Genomic DNA, 17659 nt, shown 5'->3' with positions numbered 1-17659 from the left:
AAAAACAAGCTCGGCATTTATTCATCAGAAATGTTGTTTTAAAATATAATACAGCATACTCCTAGGCGTTTTAAAAAGATTTAAAACCTTTAAAGATGATAGGAACACTCAAATACTTTTAATTCAAATAAATCAGATATTACCTATTTGGTTCACCTTTCACCGCAGTTTTTGGTGGTTTTTCTCCGTGCAGCAACTTAATTACAATGGCGGCAGCTTCCGCCAGGGCAGCCATTGAATATGGGTGGCTAAAAGGGGTGGAAATAGGAGAAGTGGGCAGAAAGGACGAGAAGGACGAGAAGGACGTGGGTGACACACATGACGATTGAAGCCGCTGGGCAAAATGAATCAGCAGCCAGGTGGAAATGTAACGAGCATTGTGCGGGCGTGCCGCGGAAAAAGGAAGTGGAAAATGCAGCGAGGCGGGTTTCGGGGAGTGGAGGAGGTGGATGATGCAGCCGCACCTGTGTCCTCCATTTTCCGCCTGTGTGGGTGCGGAGGTCCTGCATGGAGGTCCTGTCCTGGAAATAGGATTTTCTGCAAACGTGCTCGACGCCTTTCCGGGGGGGGGCGAAAAGTTTTGTTCTGAAAGTAATTAATATTTATTTTCGCTGCCCAGCATAATGGGTTTTCTTGAGCCTTCGCCGGCCACTAATAAATATTAGCGGGCGCTGTTGTGCGGCCACAAATAGATTCCAGCGCTAAGCTGGAAATTTTTAATTAACGCTGCGTATACTTGTTGTCGCGTTGCCACAGCAATGGAAATTGATTTTCCCCTCTATATCTCACTCTCGATTTCACAGACCATGTGGCGCTGCAGCGTGTGCCGCCGGAAAATGGCCTCGCGGGTGTGCATTCCGCAGGACTCGACGGACTCCATGCTGGACGTCCCGGTGCTGGAGGCACTGCAGCGGCGCCACTCGGACGCCAAGCTGGGCAGCAGCACGCAAACGCTGGCGCCCAGCAACGGAGCCGCCCTCGCCATTCCGAGAAGTCCCGAGCTGCGCCGCCACTCGGACGTTTCGCCAGCCTCGCTCAAGGAGCTGGAAAGGGTAAGTGTTCTATATAACTATTCAAAATTATTTAAGATATGTATTTTATTATAAACAAAATGTTTGGTTTTCAAAAGACTTACATACTACCTTATTTATTGATTTATGTCTCCGAAGGCTTAACTAATTTTTAAAACAAACATACATTACTCAAATTTCTGTAAGTTTAAGATTCTTTTCAAAGTAGTAATTTAGTCACAGGGAGAGGTATGAAAATATTAATAATTCTTATGGCAAGACTTAAATTTACCTCTTGTTATAAGTGTTTTATTATCATGGTTTCACGTTGATAAAGCTAAAAATAAACAAAAAATCCATTGCCTAAATTACTTTACCAAAAAAAAGTTATCTTGCTTTGGGCACGTAAGAATAATATATTTTTATATTGTCTTGTTTTAAACGGATCTAAAATTTAGTCAAATTTAAATCTATGCAAATTTGAATCTAAAAAAAAATAAATGCATTAAAAAATACTTTATTTCATGAAAGTACAATTTTTCCATTAAAGATAAGTTGAAATAGTTAAAAAACCTTATCCGCAACGAACATTTAAAGTTAAAAACCCTCTTAAATGCATTTTAGCAAATGAAAGGTGGCCGCAGCATGGCGCCCAGTCGCTCCAACAGTCCGCCGAGGGGCGATGGCCAGGACGGGCAGCCCCCCTTCGGTGCGCCCCTGTCGCGCATGCAGTCGCGAAGGGGATCGCGGGTGGCGCGGCAGCACAGCTACGATGACGACATGAAGACCGGACCCGTGGGCGGCAGCATGGGCGGCGGTGGTCCGGCGTTGGGCCTGGGGGCGGATGGAGCGGGCCTCGGCATTCCGGCTATGCCGCGCAGGTAAGAGGGGTTTTTTAACGGTGGGGGTTTAGGGGCAATCGGATTACTACCCTACCTTTCTGACCCACAGGAAGTCCGCCTATGATGTGTTTGCCCCCGGGCTGACGCAGGGAGGCGCCACGCCCGCCACGCAGCTGCAGAGGTCACCGGGCGAGGCCGGCATCATGCCGCCCATCCAGCTGCCCGGATCCAGGAGACCCTCGTTCCGGGTGCCACATCCCTCGGAGGACATCCAGAACGACGACTCGCCGGGCTCGCCGGATAAGGGAAGCCCCATCCTGACCGTCGACGATGACCGACGGATGCGGCGACGCGGTTCCCAGCTGTAAGTGTTAACTTTTTTGAGGGGTCAAAATGCTCTAGGGGTCTTTAAAGTTGTGAATAAGCATTTAGTTTAACTAAAATCATTCCAAGCCAGTCCGAAATTAAAGTATAGATGGTCCCTAAAAGCACAACAATTTAATTGTGGGATAACATTTTCTAGGGATTATCAAATGAATAAATATTAACATAGTCCCGAAAGTCACAAAAATAGTAAATTATGTATTATACAATCAATTTCATCACCTAATATTTAAGAGTACTACCAATATTATCCCATTCCACAGACCCGACATAGCGATGCTGCAGAATCGTGGCGCTCTGCCGGCGGTGCCACCGTCCTCGATTCCGCCGCCCATGGCCTCGTTCACGGGCCCCAATCTAGAGGATTTGGAGGCGCCGCGGCGGCAAACATCAATGGACGGCGAGGCCATACGGATCGTCATTCACGACGTGGATTCGGGCCCGATTTGTGCATCTAAGCGGCGCATCATTCTGCGCCGGGATCCCACGGACAAGGCGCACCGCAGTGAGTTTCGAGCTTAGAGACTAAGACACGAGGCACTGAAGCCCCGGGGCTTAGATTAATGTGTGTCCGCGATTGGTTGAAAGTGTGCGTGGGAGTGCACTGGGAGAAACGCACTCTGCAGATACAAAACCAATAACGTATTCCTTAGATCAGATTTAAAACTCGAGAAATAAATAAGAAATCACTTATAAAGGTGTCTCAAAGTATGCCACCATATATTTTGAGTCCCGATGAATTAATTTACTGAATACTCTTAGACAATAATAATAATAGAAATATATATTGATATATGTAATTACACAACAAATATCTAGAAAGAAACAAGAAAACTTATTTTTTAGAAGTCACTATTCAACAATACTTTATTCACTGCATACTTTTTGACACCATTAAAAAGGGATTTCTTTAACATCTTTATAACTTTTATAGCACTGTAGCTGCCACGTCAAAAACTCTTTTTTTCCGTGTGTAAAGGAGATTGAGGTCGATTTGCTTGTCCGCTCCATCCGGCTCGGTTGTCCCGCCCTTGGAACCGCACCGGAAATGGGCAAGTAAACAGGACTCATTACAACGTTTGGTTATGCTAATTCGACAGAGCAGCGCTCTCCATCCTGCGATGAAGTCGGTTGTGGGTATTTGTGGGCACGGTACCTTAATTCCCCCAGCAAAGTGCAGGAGCTTCGGTAACCGATGGGTGTGGCGGTGGGACAGCAAGGATAATGTGGTTTGGTTCCCCGTGGGCCTTAATGAAACCCAAAGCGGAAGCAGACTGGTAGCAGATTAAGCAACTGAGCGGATTTCATCGACATAAAGGCACCGAGTTCCCAGTTCCCAGCTCCCAGTTTCCCCAGATTCCCCAGTTTCCAGTTCCCAGTTGCAGCAGCAAGGACACCCCAACATTTAGCTGCTCGGCATTGTTGGCCAATGTCATTTGGGTGGTATATGGGGTGCATGGTGTATGTATGTGTACGTGTGGGCCAGGGTTTTTATTCCCTCGCTTTGTTTCCCACTTCCTGTGGATGTATTTTAATTATATGCATTTTTGTTGCATACCTCAGGGGGCCAGTCAGCCCGGATAGCAGGCCAAATGAATTTTTAATTATCGACAGCGGACTTGGAGCATGAAAATCAATACGAAAAGGAACGTGAGCGTGGGCATTAGAATTCAGAGGCAAATTTAAATGGGGTATTTCTCCGTCTTAAAAAAAAAAAACAGGAAATCGAACAGAGGGAATGGAAAACTTTACGCCTTGTTGGCCATAAATAATAATGCCCCCGAATGTTTGGCATATGCATGCATGCATGGCCAGCTCTTTCGGCCAGTTCATGAACTCATGCCAGTCGAATGCAGTAAAAAGTGGCCAACATCCTGGCCAGTTTCCATTTGCCTTGGTCGATGAAAGGCGGAGGAACGGGGGGAAAGGCAGTCTTCTTCTCGACACTTAGATGCACTGTCGACAAGGGCAAAGCCAAATTTCAAATTTCAAAAGACTGGCAGAAAGCCACGGGTTGGGGGCTGCAGACTCGAGTTGAAAGTGAAAACTTTGGAAAATAGCACAGCTCCAAGTGAAAATTGATTGCCAGTTTCTCGGAAGTAAAAAGTACGGCCAAGAAACATAGCATAGCAAAGCTAGAAATTTAGGTAATATCTACTGGAAATTTAAAAACATTCTATTTCCTGATATATAAAGGGAAACATTTTTTCATATGTGAGAAATGTAATTCAAATTCCGGAAAATGATTACTTTTTTTGTTTTTGAATGAATGTTATTAAAAACTCATTTCGCTGTGCAGCAATGAATCCTTCCCAGAACTGTCAATAAAGTTCCCATACAAATCACATATTAATTCTTAAAATTCCTTTAATAAAACATTCCTGGAAACATCATATCAAAGCTGGTAGGAAATCACTATTTAACATTGATTGATGAAATATTCGCAGAACTAGTACATTTTCCTGAATTTTTGTTATATTTCAATAATGTAAAAACCATACCATACCGAAGAAACTACTTAAAACCGTCCTCAAACCCACTCATAGTCCCCTTGGAGTACGTGGCATTTAGTACGATCTTATGGAGGGCTCTTAACGAGCGCCTATATAATACCAATCAAAATAACTAGCCGCCACACAGAGTTTTTCCTGCATTTTTCCCATCGGTTAGCCACCTGTGCGACGTGCGCTTGCTAATATAAAATTTCAATTTGCATATCATAAAAAAATGTCAATACCCAACAAATACGCACAAGCAGCTGCAGCGGAATGTGGGTGGCTATACCATATACACATGCAGGCTACATCATGAGTTAAACCCACTCTTGAGGGCCTTGTCTATATATATATATATATATATGGAATATGTGTGTGCCTGCTTAGCCCGGCATATTTGATATGCAGCGAAGCAAGTGGAATTTTAATGTGCTAAACCATTTCCTTGGCTGCTCCTGGCATTTGTTGTGCCGCATAGTATACCTTATCCTTACTCTCAGCCTTATCCTTGCTGCGTCCCCTTAACCACGGCGCACAGACGAGGGATATGGCTTGTGGTTGTGGCAGCTGTGCTGCAATTTCGCCTTGATATATTGACTGAGTTGATGCCATGTAATTTGAGCTCTGCGCCCTTAAACATGCTACACTTTTGCCTCAACATTAGCAGGTGCGCTTCTTGCACGCAGGTGAGCGTAATTAGCCGCTGCACTCGAATGGCTAATTAGGCATCCATTGGATACGGCTGCTAGTAATTCAATCGTATGGCCCAGCCAGCATTTCGGCGGGCTCTTCAATTATGCATCGCTTTAAGTGTTCCGATAGCAACTGTTAATCGTTGAGGAAGGTGGGGGATTTTCGGATAGGTTAGAATTGGGGCCAGGTGTAGCAGCAAATGGCGCCTTGGCACGCCTAATGAAATTTTATGCAGCCTCATGAGCCACATACACACACCCATTTATTGTGTCGAATCACGAACAGCGGGTTTTGGCATTGCGTGCCTGGTTTGCCCAGCTACAGGTGGTCATGTGCCACGTCTCTTTTGGCCACCACATCTAACTGCTCGCTTGGCTGCCCTTTCATAGTTCCCCGCCCCACAAGTCACTCAAATCGAGCCATTTCCCCTCATGGTACACCAAGAAAATCTAAGGCTACGTCTATACGAACGCAAATTTTAGGAATTTAAACAATAATATAAAGGGTATAACTTCAAAAATAAAGTTAAATCTAAAAATTTAAGAGAAACCCATCATTATAGTGTATTATAATGTTAAGGAAATAATAATATTATCATAGAGGTCAAACTTTAAAATCTATACAAAATAGGCAAACTAAAAGCAAACTAGTTGGTATACACTAAAATAATAATCCTTCTATACTTTTCTTAACTTTAAGCGATAATAAGGATGAGATCATCCAATCCGATGTTTTTCCCACACTCCAGACTCCTTTTTTCTCAGCTCTTGCCAAAGGATGCTCTTCGCCTTTAACTGGTTTATTAGTTTAGCCCACTGAGAACCTGATAGCCAGGATATACTAGTGCTATCTTTGCATGTCTCTCGCTTTGCTAGTTTAATTAAGAGACAATTTTTATAGCAGCTGATAGAAGCCACTAAATCGCTTACGCTCATGACTCCATGACTCGATTTTCCAGGAAAGGGAAAAGGATGAAGGTATCCTGGGATGCAGGCAGGTGTGCATCGATTAAGTCGTTCAATGTGTGTCAGCTAAAAGTTTGCTCACTTAATGCCATTACGAGGATGTGGAGGAGCTTGTGTCTGCCTGGCAGAAAGGATGCAAGGACATGGCACAAATTAAAAACTTGCCAAGGAAACTCCAGGAAGAGTTTTTAAAGGCCCAGAGCTTAGGGATAGTTTTCCAATTAAGAGAGAATTCTTTGAGAACTGATTTTTCAGAACATTTGACAGGCCTAGGCTTAGCCAAAGGGTATTGGACTTTCAAAGTGAAAGTTCAGTTCTCTGGACCTACATAATGACCTACATACAAATGTTGATTCAATTTGCCAGCATGTTTACGGCCCTTGGCCAACAAAAGAAACGGATATCCCAAATAGGAATAAACCCTTGGAAAATCCCGACGCCCAAACCCTCTGGCCATAAACAACACACCTTTGTGTGGCTGTGCCGGGCGGCTTATTAAATCCCAATGATGGCCACATAAAAAATCGTTGGCCATCCGGCAAACAAATTGTATCATAAAAGTCTGGCCCGGCCAGGAATGGCAAATAAGCACGGAAAAAAGGCCAGCGGACAGTGGGCAGCGGGACAATGAGACAAAAGGACCTTGGACAGGGCCAAAAACAAGAACCTTACCTCCACTCATGATTTTTATGGCCAAAACGAATCGAAAATTTCACTCAGCTCCATGTTAAGTGCCGGCTTTAAGGCAAATGACTGCACTCAGAGAGAAATTGAAACAGATATTTAAAGAAATCGCTATAGATTTTCGAGGGCAAACAAAGGAGTAAAGATAACCGGGAAAAAAATACTTTTAGTTTTTCAAATAGATAACAAAAACAGTTGTTATTTTATTCGAACTCTGTTTATTTTTCTCCATTTTTATTAAAATTTAAAATTCACCAAGATAAATAGATTTCCCCAATTTGAAAATGGAAACCTGTGTGATATCTGTATTTATTATTTTCCATTACATTTCTTTTTTAAATTGAAGTATTAAACAGCAAAAAGAACCTGCAACTTTTATTGCCATAAAAACAAAGACCTTTAACCGCATTTAAAAACGCTATCGAATTTCCTTGCTTTAGGTATCTTTTTTGTAAGTGCCTAAATCGCGAGTTATCCAAAAAGCGTGGCGTCATCGAATAATCTGGGCCTTTTCCCTGCTGTCAGCAGAAGGATTTGCGTTTTATTTATATCGTTTTTATTGCAATCTTAAGGCGGAGGCCGGGAAAAAACTTTTGATTAAAACACACTCAACAAACGGGGGGCGTAAAAAGGAAAATGTCGCCTTATCCTAATTGGGTATCAATGCGCCTGAATCAACAGCGATGGCGGATGCGCAACATTTTATTGCATACTGCCCAAGTTTGCCGCCATTTCCTGCGCAAAACTTGGACCTGCCAAGCTGTCCTTCCGGCTCCCCTCGTCCTTTTGCCCTTATCCTTTCTTCCAGCTCCCTGGAGATCTCACCTTGAAGACACAATTTCATTGTCATCGCTGCTCCGGTGGCTGGTTAACTTTCCTGGCCATTGTCTGCAGCCCTGTCGTCTGTCCTCCGGCGGCGGAAATCCGCTTTTCCAAGTTTTCGGTGCACAAATTGTTGAAATTAGTTTTCTGCGCCAAATGATAAGTACTTGAAACTGAACTGCAGGCCCCCCAAAATTGCAATTTAATTAATTAAATTGTTTGGATTCGGCAAACGAAATATCCCAGTCACCAAATTCACTTCCAGTCTTTTGTGTTTCACTTAAGATATAAATCGGAAAAACCTGTCATATTAGATACTAAAGTGCTACTGTTTTTTTAAGCCAAAGAAGCAGTCTGCTTTAAAGCACTTTGGCCACTTAAATTGTTATAAATGTCCGTGGGGTCAAGTTTATGTTGAAGAAATAAATTTGTGTCAAATTTAGGAGAAAGAAATATACTGGAAAGTCCACAGCAGCGCACATTCATCCAAACTCGCTGACTTGGCAAAAAAAAAAAAGAAGACAACTTGGCAGCCAAACACAAACAGGGCGGGCAACATGGCGTATACGCAACGTGGGCTTGGCTGGATTTTCGTTTTGGTTTGCGACGGTTTTCGCCACTGCAAAGTGCAAATGAAATCAACGCAAATTGTTGCCACATGCCCGAAATTTGTATCTGTATCTGCGAGTACGTGCCTAGTCGCAGTCCCCGATTTTTGGGCCAGTTCAAGAGCCTCCATATTGATTATTCAGTCCTCTTGGCCTAATCGCCCAGTGCGTGAGCCTGGCTTTTATTAAATCTGACATTGTCTACTCCCCGCAGCACGTGGCTTTGGGATGCGAGTGGTTGGCGGAAAGACCGGAGCCGATGGCCGTCTGTTTGCCTACATTGTGTGGACCGTGCCAGGAGGAGCGGCCGAGAAGAACGGCCTGCAGCAGGGCGACAAGGTGAGTGTGGGGCGTGGCATGGAGTGGGTGGGCCTTGAGCCAGACTTAGCCTTGATTGGTAATGGCTCAAAGGGTGCTGAAGTGCGGCCAACCGCAGTGCCCACTCGGCCAGCTGCCTGTCGTAAATTAATGGCACATGATTGATGATATTCGGCACGGAACATTGGGTTACACTGTAAGAAAAGCAAGCTGAAATAATATTTATTCTTCAACAATGTTCTTTGGGAAATTAAAAACATTTCAGTTGTAACAAAATATCTTAACTAACTTTTAAAAAGTAATAAAAATTACTTGAAATAGAGTAGACAGAGATTTATAAACAAACTTTAAAGGTGACAACCCTCTGTTTGGCTCACAATTATAACAAGAAATTAAGTACAACGTAAGCAATATATACTTAGATACTTTAATCTTTAAAACTATTTTCGGTTTTTTTGTTGTTTTATTTAAATATGATTTTAAAATGCTAATTATTATATGCAAAATTATTTCGAATAGTTGTGCAAATTAAAACCTATTGTCTAGTCACCTTTACTTTTCTTTTGAAGGAAGACAAGGGTAGAAAGGAAACATACTATCTATCCTAAGTTGTATTTATTATCCCCCATCCACAGATACTAGAGTGGAACGGAATGTCGCTGATCGACCGGAGTTTCGAGGAGGTGTGCTCCATCATGGACCGCACCGGGGACATTGTGGAGCTTTTGGTGGAACACGCCACGGATTTCAGGATGTGCGATCTGTTCGACGAGAACCTGCCGCCCGGCAATGCCGGCGGTCAGAGCGGACCTCGGCGATCCGGAGACGGTCCCGTCGGCCTCGGCCTCATAGCGGGTAAGTTCCGAAAATGTAACCCACTTACCCGCCCTGTACATAATAATAGCCCACCATTTGATATATTATATACCCTGTAAGTAAACAGCTATGACATTCACATAATTTTCATTTGTTGCTCTCGTTTCTTGTTACTTCTTATCGCGACCATACGAATTATCGAAAAACAGAACCCGAAACCACCACAGACAAATCACCAGCATCGCCAACTAGACGGAAATTACCAAAAACTCCGGTATAAAACTATTTCGTTTTATTCATTTGAGTAAGAGAACCTAAGCTGCGGCAGCAGTCGAGGAAGTGAACATACTATATTGATTTAAAGATTAAACGATACTACCGCATAAATGAGAACACACCGAGCTATGTGCAGCAAGCCAAACTAAAACCCAACTAAAAACTAAAAACTGAAAACCATATGCATACGATATAAAGTAGCTATTAAATGCAGCTTAAGCATTGGCAGCAGTTTTCCACACGATTTCAGCTTTCACAAAGTGCTCACGAAATGAATTGAACTCTTCGTACTTGATTGCAGCTTTCATGCTATATATAAATTTATATATATATATGAATACTCGTATAAAACTCACCTTTTCTAGTCACTGATTCAACGATTTCCTTTGACCTTTTCGTTTTGGTAACACATTCATACCTGATATTTACCGTAGCTAACCGAGTAATATATATTTCCTGATTTCTATGTGTTTCCCCTTGATTTGTTTCGGTTTGGATTTGCAGTTTTACTTTCATATTTGGTACTTGATATTCCACTACAGATTATGATTACTAACCATGCGAAATGGCTAAATGTGTTCATTGCTATTCTTTTCATATAACCACCAGATGTACTTACATATATTTATTTTTCGGTGTTGGTAGAATTTAGTGATTTCGAGAAACTACAAAAATATATTACTAACATGCCCAACTAACGTATATAGACGGTTAAATAGCCACTAAGCGATATATTGATAGGAGTGGAGGATGCTCAAAGAAATCGATGTCGATACAGTGCGTATCGTAAAGTTTTTCGTTTTCAAGTCTGCTTTTTCCTTGGTTGAACCTTCTTCTTCGCGGGCAATCCAATTGCCCCGGGATCACAGTAAGAACAAAGCACCAACAATAGGGTTTTAAGATATAAAAGTTTTAACGTAACATTCGTGTCTATGATATCTCAGCTCTCCGCTGGAGATCCACTTGAGAAACGAATTTTGAGCTACTATCCCAAAACAAAAACAAAAAAAAAAGAAATACCGCTTGTGTAGAACCCATCTCTAGGCTCTACGAATCGATACAATAATAACAAAGAAACAAGACCTACGGAGATTTACTAAAAAGAACTAATGTAAAGGCTCAGCTTGGGCCAGTTATAATATAGTTTATAGATAAACCGAAATCTTTATAAATGTTACTAGTGCAAATTTGTAGCGAACAGAGTTTAACAATATTTGTGTGTGTTTTAAATGTTATTGACTTTATGATATATATATATATATATGTAATCGTAAGCAAAATCGAAAAACCAACCGAATTGGAAAAACCAAAACTAAAAAGACAAAAAGTAGTAGTTTGTTGTTGAAATGTTTAAATGTGTTTTTAAGCCAAAGTACCCAAGACACCTTATATATGTATGGTACACGACTAAAGTCCGAGAGTTGTGCGCTTTTGTAGACCCCGTACTCTCTCTACATATATGTCAGTGTTAGAGCTGTGTGTGTAAATGTCAAATCGAAATTGAAATTGAAACCGATAGTGAAAGTGAAACAGAAAGTGAAAGCGAAAGCGGAAACGGAAGCGAAGGCGAACACTGTGGAGCCCACCTACATACATAAAGAACATATATATAACATACTCGAACTCGTATTTAAGAAACACAATAACGAAGTGCTAAACGGAGGAGAGAGATGAGTGTAGAATCATTTTCCAGTCACTAACTGAATTTACTCGTTTACCTTACTAACAGATGCTTTGTAGCTATGTAACTCCTGTCAGATGGGTGATAACTTAATATTGATTTCGATCACGAGACACTTTGTATAGACTACCTACTTGTAATCGTATCTTGTAACTGTAACTCTAACCTTACATTGTAACTGTAACTAATACCTGTAACTGAATTATGTACTAAAATTTATAATGCGCATAAAAACCTTTACAAAAGTCACTTGGGCAGGTGTGAAGGTCCCTGAAAGGAGCTCCCTGGGAGATGGAAATGTGAAAAAACTGAAGAACATTTTTTTTAGATTACATGCACTAACCGCAGCTCGAGGTTGAGACATTAGTTTGAAATCCATATGTATACATTTACAACTCTACGCTATACGATACTTGATAATATATCTATATACAACCAGTTAATAGTCACTAATGCGTATACCAGCGTACCAAAATGTGCTAAGAACCTAATTCTAACTGAATAACGGCTAACAAAAAAGAAATGTGAAAAATAAAGTCTCTCTATTTAACTGCAAAACAAAAACGAACCGCGTGCAAACAATTGAGAATCTCTCTTGCCTGGACTTGCTTTATATATCCTTTCGCAGCAGACCCGCATTTCCGCCAAAAACCGCAGAACTCTACCATCCGCCGATCCACCCAAAATCAAGCAACCAACCAACCCCCGAAGCCATCACTCAAATGGTAAATGAACAAAAGCAACTATATCCCAAGTACCCTGTACATTAAGCATACCCAACAACCCAATGAATATATATATATATATATACTCAGACCTCAGCCTTTGTACAGTTTTAGCACCCAGTATTCAGTATCCAGTATCCAGTATCCTTAGAGAACAAAAAACTATTATAATAATAAAATCCTGACCAACAGCAACAACCAGTGTAACATAGCTAGGTTCTATAAGATATTTTGTAAAGCCCTTCCTCAGTCAATATGTATTGTAAAGTGCGCTTTCTCTTGTTTTTTGTTTTTGGTTTTTTTGTTTGTTCCATGTATTGCTGCGTTACAATTTGCTTTTATGTTCGCCTTGGTTCCTTTTTTTAGTTATTACGTATACGCCCTGTTTTTCTCTCCCGGTTTCCTGCTGCCGCCACGCTGTGTCCCCTGTACACAATTTCCACAATTTCCACCTCTCTGTCAATTTATGAGCTTTTGTTTGGCTTTCGCTTAGCAAATGTTTACCTTTACTTTCGTCTCGATTCTACCGCTTCGTTTCGTTTGGTTTGGATCTGTCTGTTCAGTTTGGCTTTGCATAATACCCGACCGACCACTCTTTAATTATGCCGCTCTCCCGCAAGAAAGTATATATACATATCTGTGAACCATAAACCATATAGTGCTGTATTTGCTCGTCCTCCGATGCGAAGCCCTGTACCATACATATTAATACACACACTTTCCGTAACGAATCCTTTCAGTTTGCATTTGCTATCCGTCGAAACAAAAGCTTATTGTGCGCTAATGTACCTGATGTTCGTGTTTAGATAGAGACGATCAACCCAGGTTTTTTTGTGTATAGTACCAGGAATACTTTTGTCCAGGGTCACCAGGGTAAACAATAAATGAAAAACACCATACAACTTTTTTAGTTTCGGATTTTTTGTTTATTTTCTTGGGTTTGCCTGATTTGCAATTCCATTTGAGTTGATTTCCTCTTGGACTCCTTGAGTACATCACTTTGATTTGTTTGCATTTTGCCTAATTTGCATAAAACCTACGCCTAAGTTTGACTAGCATTTAGTGGCTCTTGAATCTTAAACCGATTAGCATTTCTCCTAAAAGACTAAACAACTAAAATCACTTACGAATAAACTATATAAATAACAACATGTGCTGATTGTATACAAAACTCAATTTTCATTTCCTGTACAACCAATGTAACCCCAGCTGGCACGAGTTATGGCTATAAACAGAAAGATACCAAAAGAAAACAGTAACCGAAAAACTCGAAAACCTCTAAAAGCGAGGCGAACAACAAGAACAATCGAAAAACCGAAACCAATTTAAATATATGTACAAAATTAAAAGCGAGAGTAATACGACTGTCATCATTATCATAAATTGATGACAGAGTAATTGACCCTTGAGCTGTGCTGCTTTCCACGCGACTGATTGATTGATTGATTGATCTGTTGAATGTAATCAGTTGTTGAATGCATACGACTCTTAATAGTATAGTCAATTCGATATGAAAGCAAGAAACCTAGTCTTTTTCCCCCTTTGTATATATCTATTAAATCTTTAGCATATGTCACTGGTAATAAGTGTTTAATTTTTGTATATATACCATTACTTTTGTGGCCCACCTAGCTGTCTATGTCTATGTGTTTTCCATTTACTGGCATGTCCTTGTTTATTATTCATACGCAACTTTTGCCGCAAACTTTTGTGTCACTTTGAGTTATCTTCCAGGGAAAAAAGGGGGAATTGCGGCTTGCCAAAAAGTTTGGAGCACATCGAAGGGCCCGAAAACCCACCGGGCAGGTATCAAGTGGGCGTGCGATTTTTTCATTACGAATAGGAGCGTTTCCATCCCGAAGAATCCCGATCCCGGTGACTTTTGTCTTGGCGGCAACTTGTCAGCAACAGGTGCTGTCGCCCTTTAATTGACAGCTGGGAGGCATAAAATGCTCGAAATGTCGAAAATTAGAAAACTTTTAACAACAATTTTTGCCCTGAATTCAGGCTTCCCTTTGCGGGGGCCTTCGTCATTATTATTATCGACGACGGGCCTGAAAGTTTTCAAGTGCTTAGGCTTTTATCGCCGCGGCGCCTGCCTGATGCCTGATAAACTCCAATAATCCAGCAAGTACATGTGCCTGCTTACCTGTAGATAAAAATAAGCATCCCCCCAACTTCCAGCCACCTTCCCATACTTACATATAAGGCAGTCGCAACACGAATTCGATTTCCACAGATGAAAAGTGTGCGGCATAATGTAATATTTTTCCTTTTCGCTCGTAAAAAGTTACCAAGCAACAGTTCGCAGTTTCGGGATGCCAGTGTATGTGTTTGGGCTCCATTTCCGCTCGCAACACGTTATTGCAATATGGCGGCTTCCGCTGCAGATCCGCCATGGAGAAAGTCAATTCGGACGTGTGGTTGTTGCTGCTGCGCATGTACACGCCATGAATATGTTATGAAGCCACGGTATTACCAACTACTAGCACACGGGAAAAAACCGATACCAATTGGGGATTCACTAGAGCCGATTCGGTAAATTACCATGATTTGCAACACTTCGGAACAATGTACAGTTTAGTAAGAGAAAAATAAAGTGGGTTAGACTTTTGTAACTTTTACTAACAAACGAAATTTATCAAAGGAATAAAAACAATCAAGGGTAGATCGAATATATCCAGGAATTCGAAATAATATTTATAGGTGTATAAAAGTATGCTATAATAAATTTGTAACACAAAAGTTAACAGATTCATTACAAATTTTATTTTTGGTAGCATACTTTTGGATGCCTTTGTATATGATTTAAAGCACTTAAGAAATTTGTATCCAATATTTATATATATTACTTTGTAATATTTAAAAGTAATGTTCTGTCAAAACAGGTTTAAAAGAAAACTTGGAGAAGATACATAACAATATTTAAAAGAATTGATATTATAATACATCATTTTGGTCAAGTCACATCAGTGGATATATATTTAGAACCTGTAGATACAGATTAGTTGGTTCTTTTTTTCTGGGTGCACTTACATATGCATACCGTAACATAGTACTAGTTTCAGCAACAATCGCAGGACCTTCATGCGCAACTGCGCCGCAATGACTTCCGTTTTGGGGCATACAAAACACTAGACAGAGGCCCCCGAGCAGATTGCATTTGCGGTCCCCTTTGTTTATCTGTGCATGTGTGCTCTTCCTTTTGTAAATAGTGAACACATGCACATCGGTGTTTCGGTGTTTCAGTGTTCCACTGTGCGAACATCATAATTTGCATTATATTTATGTGTGCCTGCTTTTCAGTTTCGTATTTCGTATTTGTGTTTGTGTTTTTTTAACCCCCCAGGGGCATGTTGCATTGCAATTTAACTAGCATGCTCAACCCACCACCCAATGCCACCACCACCCCTTCGTTCTCACTCGTTTAATTAGTTTTATTTACGTTTTGATTGCTTTAATTTGTTGTTCAGTTATGTACACTCACACACCACATCCAGAATACAACAAAAAAGCGAAACAAACACGCAAATTTTCAGAAAACAAGCCAGCCCAACGACTGTAAATAGGCAAAAAGGCGAACAAAATGCTTTTGTTTAGGCACTAGGCTGATAAATCTAGACATATACCACATATATACTCCTAGCGATTGTTGAGAGTTGAATAGCGGCAGGCAATCGCAGACCGAGATATTTGAGATCTGTGAACTAACCACCCTTTTGATACCCGCCGCAGGAGCAAATTGCCCGCGAGAAGCTGGTCACCGGGAGGGTGCAGATCCAGGTGTGGTACCATGCGGAGCGCAACGAGCTGGTCGTCTCCCTGATGGCCGGCGACGACCTGGCATTGCGGGATGAGGCCTACGGACACGGCAATCTGCCCGAGGCGTATGCCAAGGTCCGCATCCTGCCGAAGTGGTGAGTAAAGTCCATGTTTGGGCGCCATGTTAGTCTTGCTTTTCTGAAGACCCTCCTCGGGCGCCATGTTATACCTACCATTCTTATGTATTTTTAAAAAAAGCTTTATAACTTGACTGCATTTATTTTAATAGTCCAATAGTTTGCCTTATTTATTTGAAGTCCCTGTTTGGGCGCCATGTTAGTCTTGCTATTCTGGAGACCCATGTTATACCTACCATTTTAATGTATTTTTAAGAAAACCTTTATAACTTAACTGCATTCATTTTAATAGTCTAAAACTGAGCCTTATTCATTTATTATTTATTTATAGACCTAGTCATTTTGTAACATTTTTAGAAAAATTGTTATATTTATGTAGCTCTAAGCTATAACTCTTAATTGTGTTGACCAGAACATGAAATACATTTCCCATCTGCAGCGGTGATGGCAGCGTGCAGCAAACGGAGGTCAGCCGACCCACACAGAATCCCATTTGGAACGCCACACTGACCTTCGGTCATGTGAGGGCCGACACCTTGATGGATCGCTACATAGACATTCAGCTGTGGGACCTGGTGCCCCACACCGAGTCCATTTTCCTGGGCGAGTGCAGCATCGAGCTGCAGCAGGCCTTCCTCGACGACCAGGCCATCTGGTGCCGGCTGGAGGATACCAAGGGGTTGCGTGGCATTAGCATTAGCAAGTCGCCAAGTGTTTCGCCACGCGGCTCCATTGCAGCCGGCGCTGGGGCACCCAGTGGCGATGTGACCCGGTTGCTGCGTCGCGACTACAACATGCAGCGCTCCAACTCCGATGACGTAGACTCCATCGGAGATGGAACCTCGCTGCTGCATCCGGATCACGCCTGGATAGCTGGCTCGCGACGCGGCTCCTCGCAATCGGAAACCATGGAGGTGGAGGTCTACCAGCTGGGCAAGGACTTCTCGCGCTCATTGCCGGGCTCGCGTCGATCGAGCTTCCAGGATGCCGAGAAAAATCGGCTGGAGGAGGACGCCATGGCCACGCCGCCCACCTCTTATTTGGTGGGCAGGCGCCGTTCGTCCGTGGCTCGACGCGACCCGGATGAGATCTTGAAATCCTTGAAGGCTGTCCGCGGCGAGCTGGGGCGCACCATGAGTCTGGGAACCGAGCAGCACAAGCGCATGGGATCGAGACGTGAGTAGAGGGGATTACAATCAAGAGTGGTCATTCCGAGAAGCTAGCAAAGGTGATATGGCGTAATGCCTAAGAGCACTAGGTGTATAGCAAAATTAAGTGACTGATACTAGACGATTTTAATATTTAAACTTTTTGTACATGTCTATTCATGTCCAAAGCCGTACCTGTTTGGGCGCCATGTTCTGAATGAAATCAATTAAAGAGAGACTTTAAAACTTATTTCCAAATTGTCAACTACTTTTTTCTTCTAATATATATATCA

General features: G+C 42.0%; 1 protein-coding gene across 6 annotated transcripts in view; it reads left to right on the top strand.

The window, feature by feature from the left end:
- LOC119555190 (regulating synaptic membrane exocytosis protein 2) overlaps positions 1 to 17659 on the top strand; it is a 67361-nt gene that overhangs the window by 38130 nt on the left and 11572 nt on the right. For 5 of the 6 annotated variants that reach the window (XR_005219869.1, XM_037866446.1, XM_037866445.1 and 2 more), the window contains 9 exons: positions 804 to 1052; positions 1635 to 1891; positions 1962 to 2216; positions 2500 to 2741; positions 8718 to 8842; positions 9457 to 9676; positions 9847 to 9911; positions 16055 to 16236; positions 16658 to 17394. Coding sequence is in view for 5 of the 6 variants with exons in the window: in XM_037866446.1 (XP_037722374.1) it covers positions 804 to 1052; positions 1635 to 1891; positions 1962 to 2216; positions 2500 to 2741; positions 8718 to 8842; positions 9457 to 9676; positions 9847 to 9911; positions 16055 to 16236; positions 16658 to 17394 (2332 nt within the window). In the remaining variant the exon portion in view is untranslated. The other variant, XM_037866447.1, reaches the window with a different exon arrangement.

This window comes from Drosophila subpulchrella, chromosome 3L (genome assembly GCF_014743375.2).
Source record: "Drosophila subpulchrella strain 33 F10 #4 breed RU33 chromosome 3L, RU_Dsub_v1.1 Primary Assembly, whole genome shotgun sequence".
Lineage (NCBI taxonomy): Eukaryota > Metazoa > Arthropoda > Insecta > Diptera > Drosophilidae > Drosophila > Drosophila subpulchrella.
Note: the sequence above shows the minus strand (reverse complement) of the source record. Positions and strands in the feature narration are given on the sequence as shown.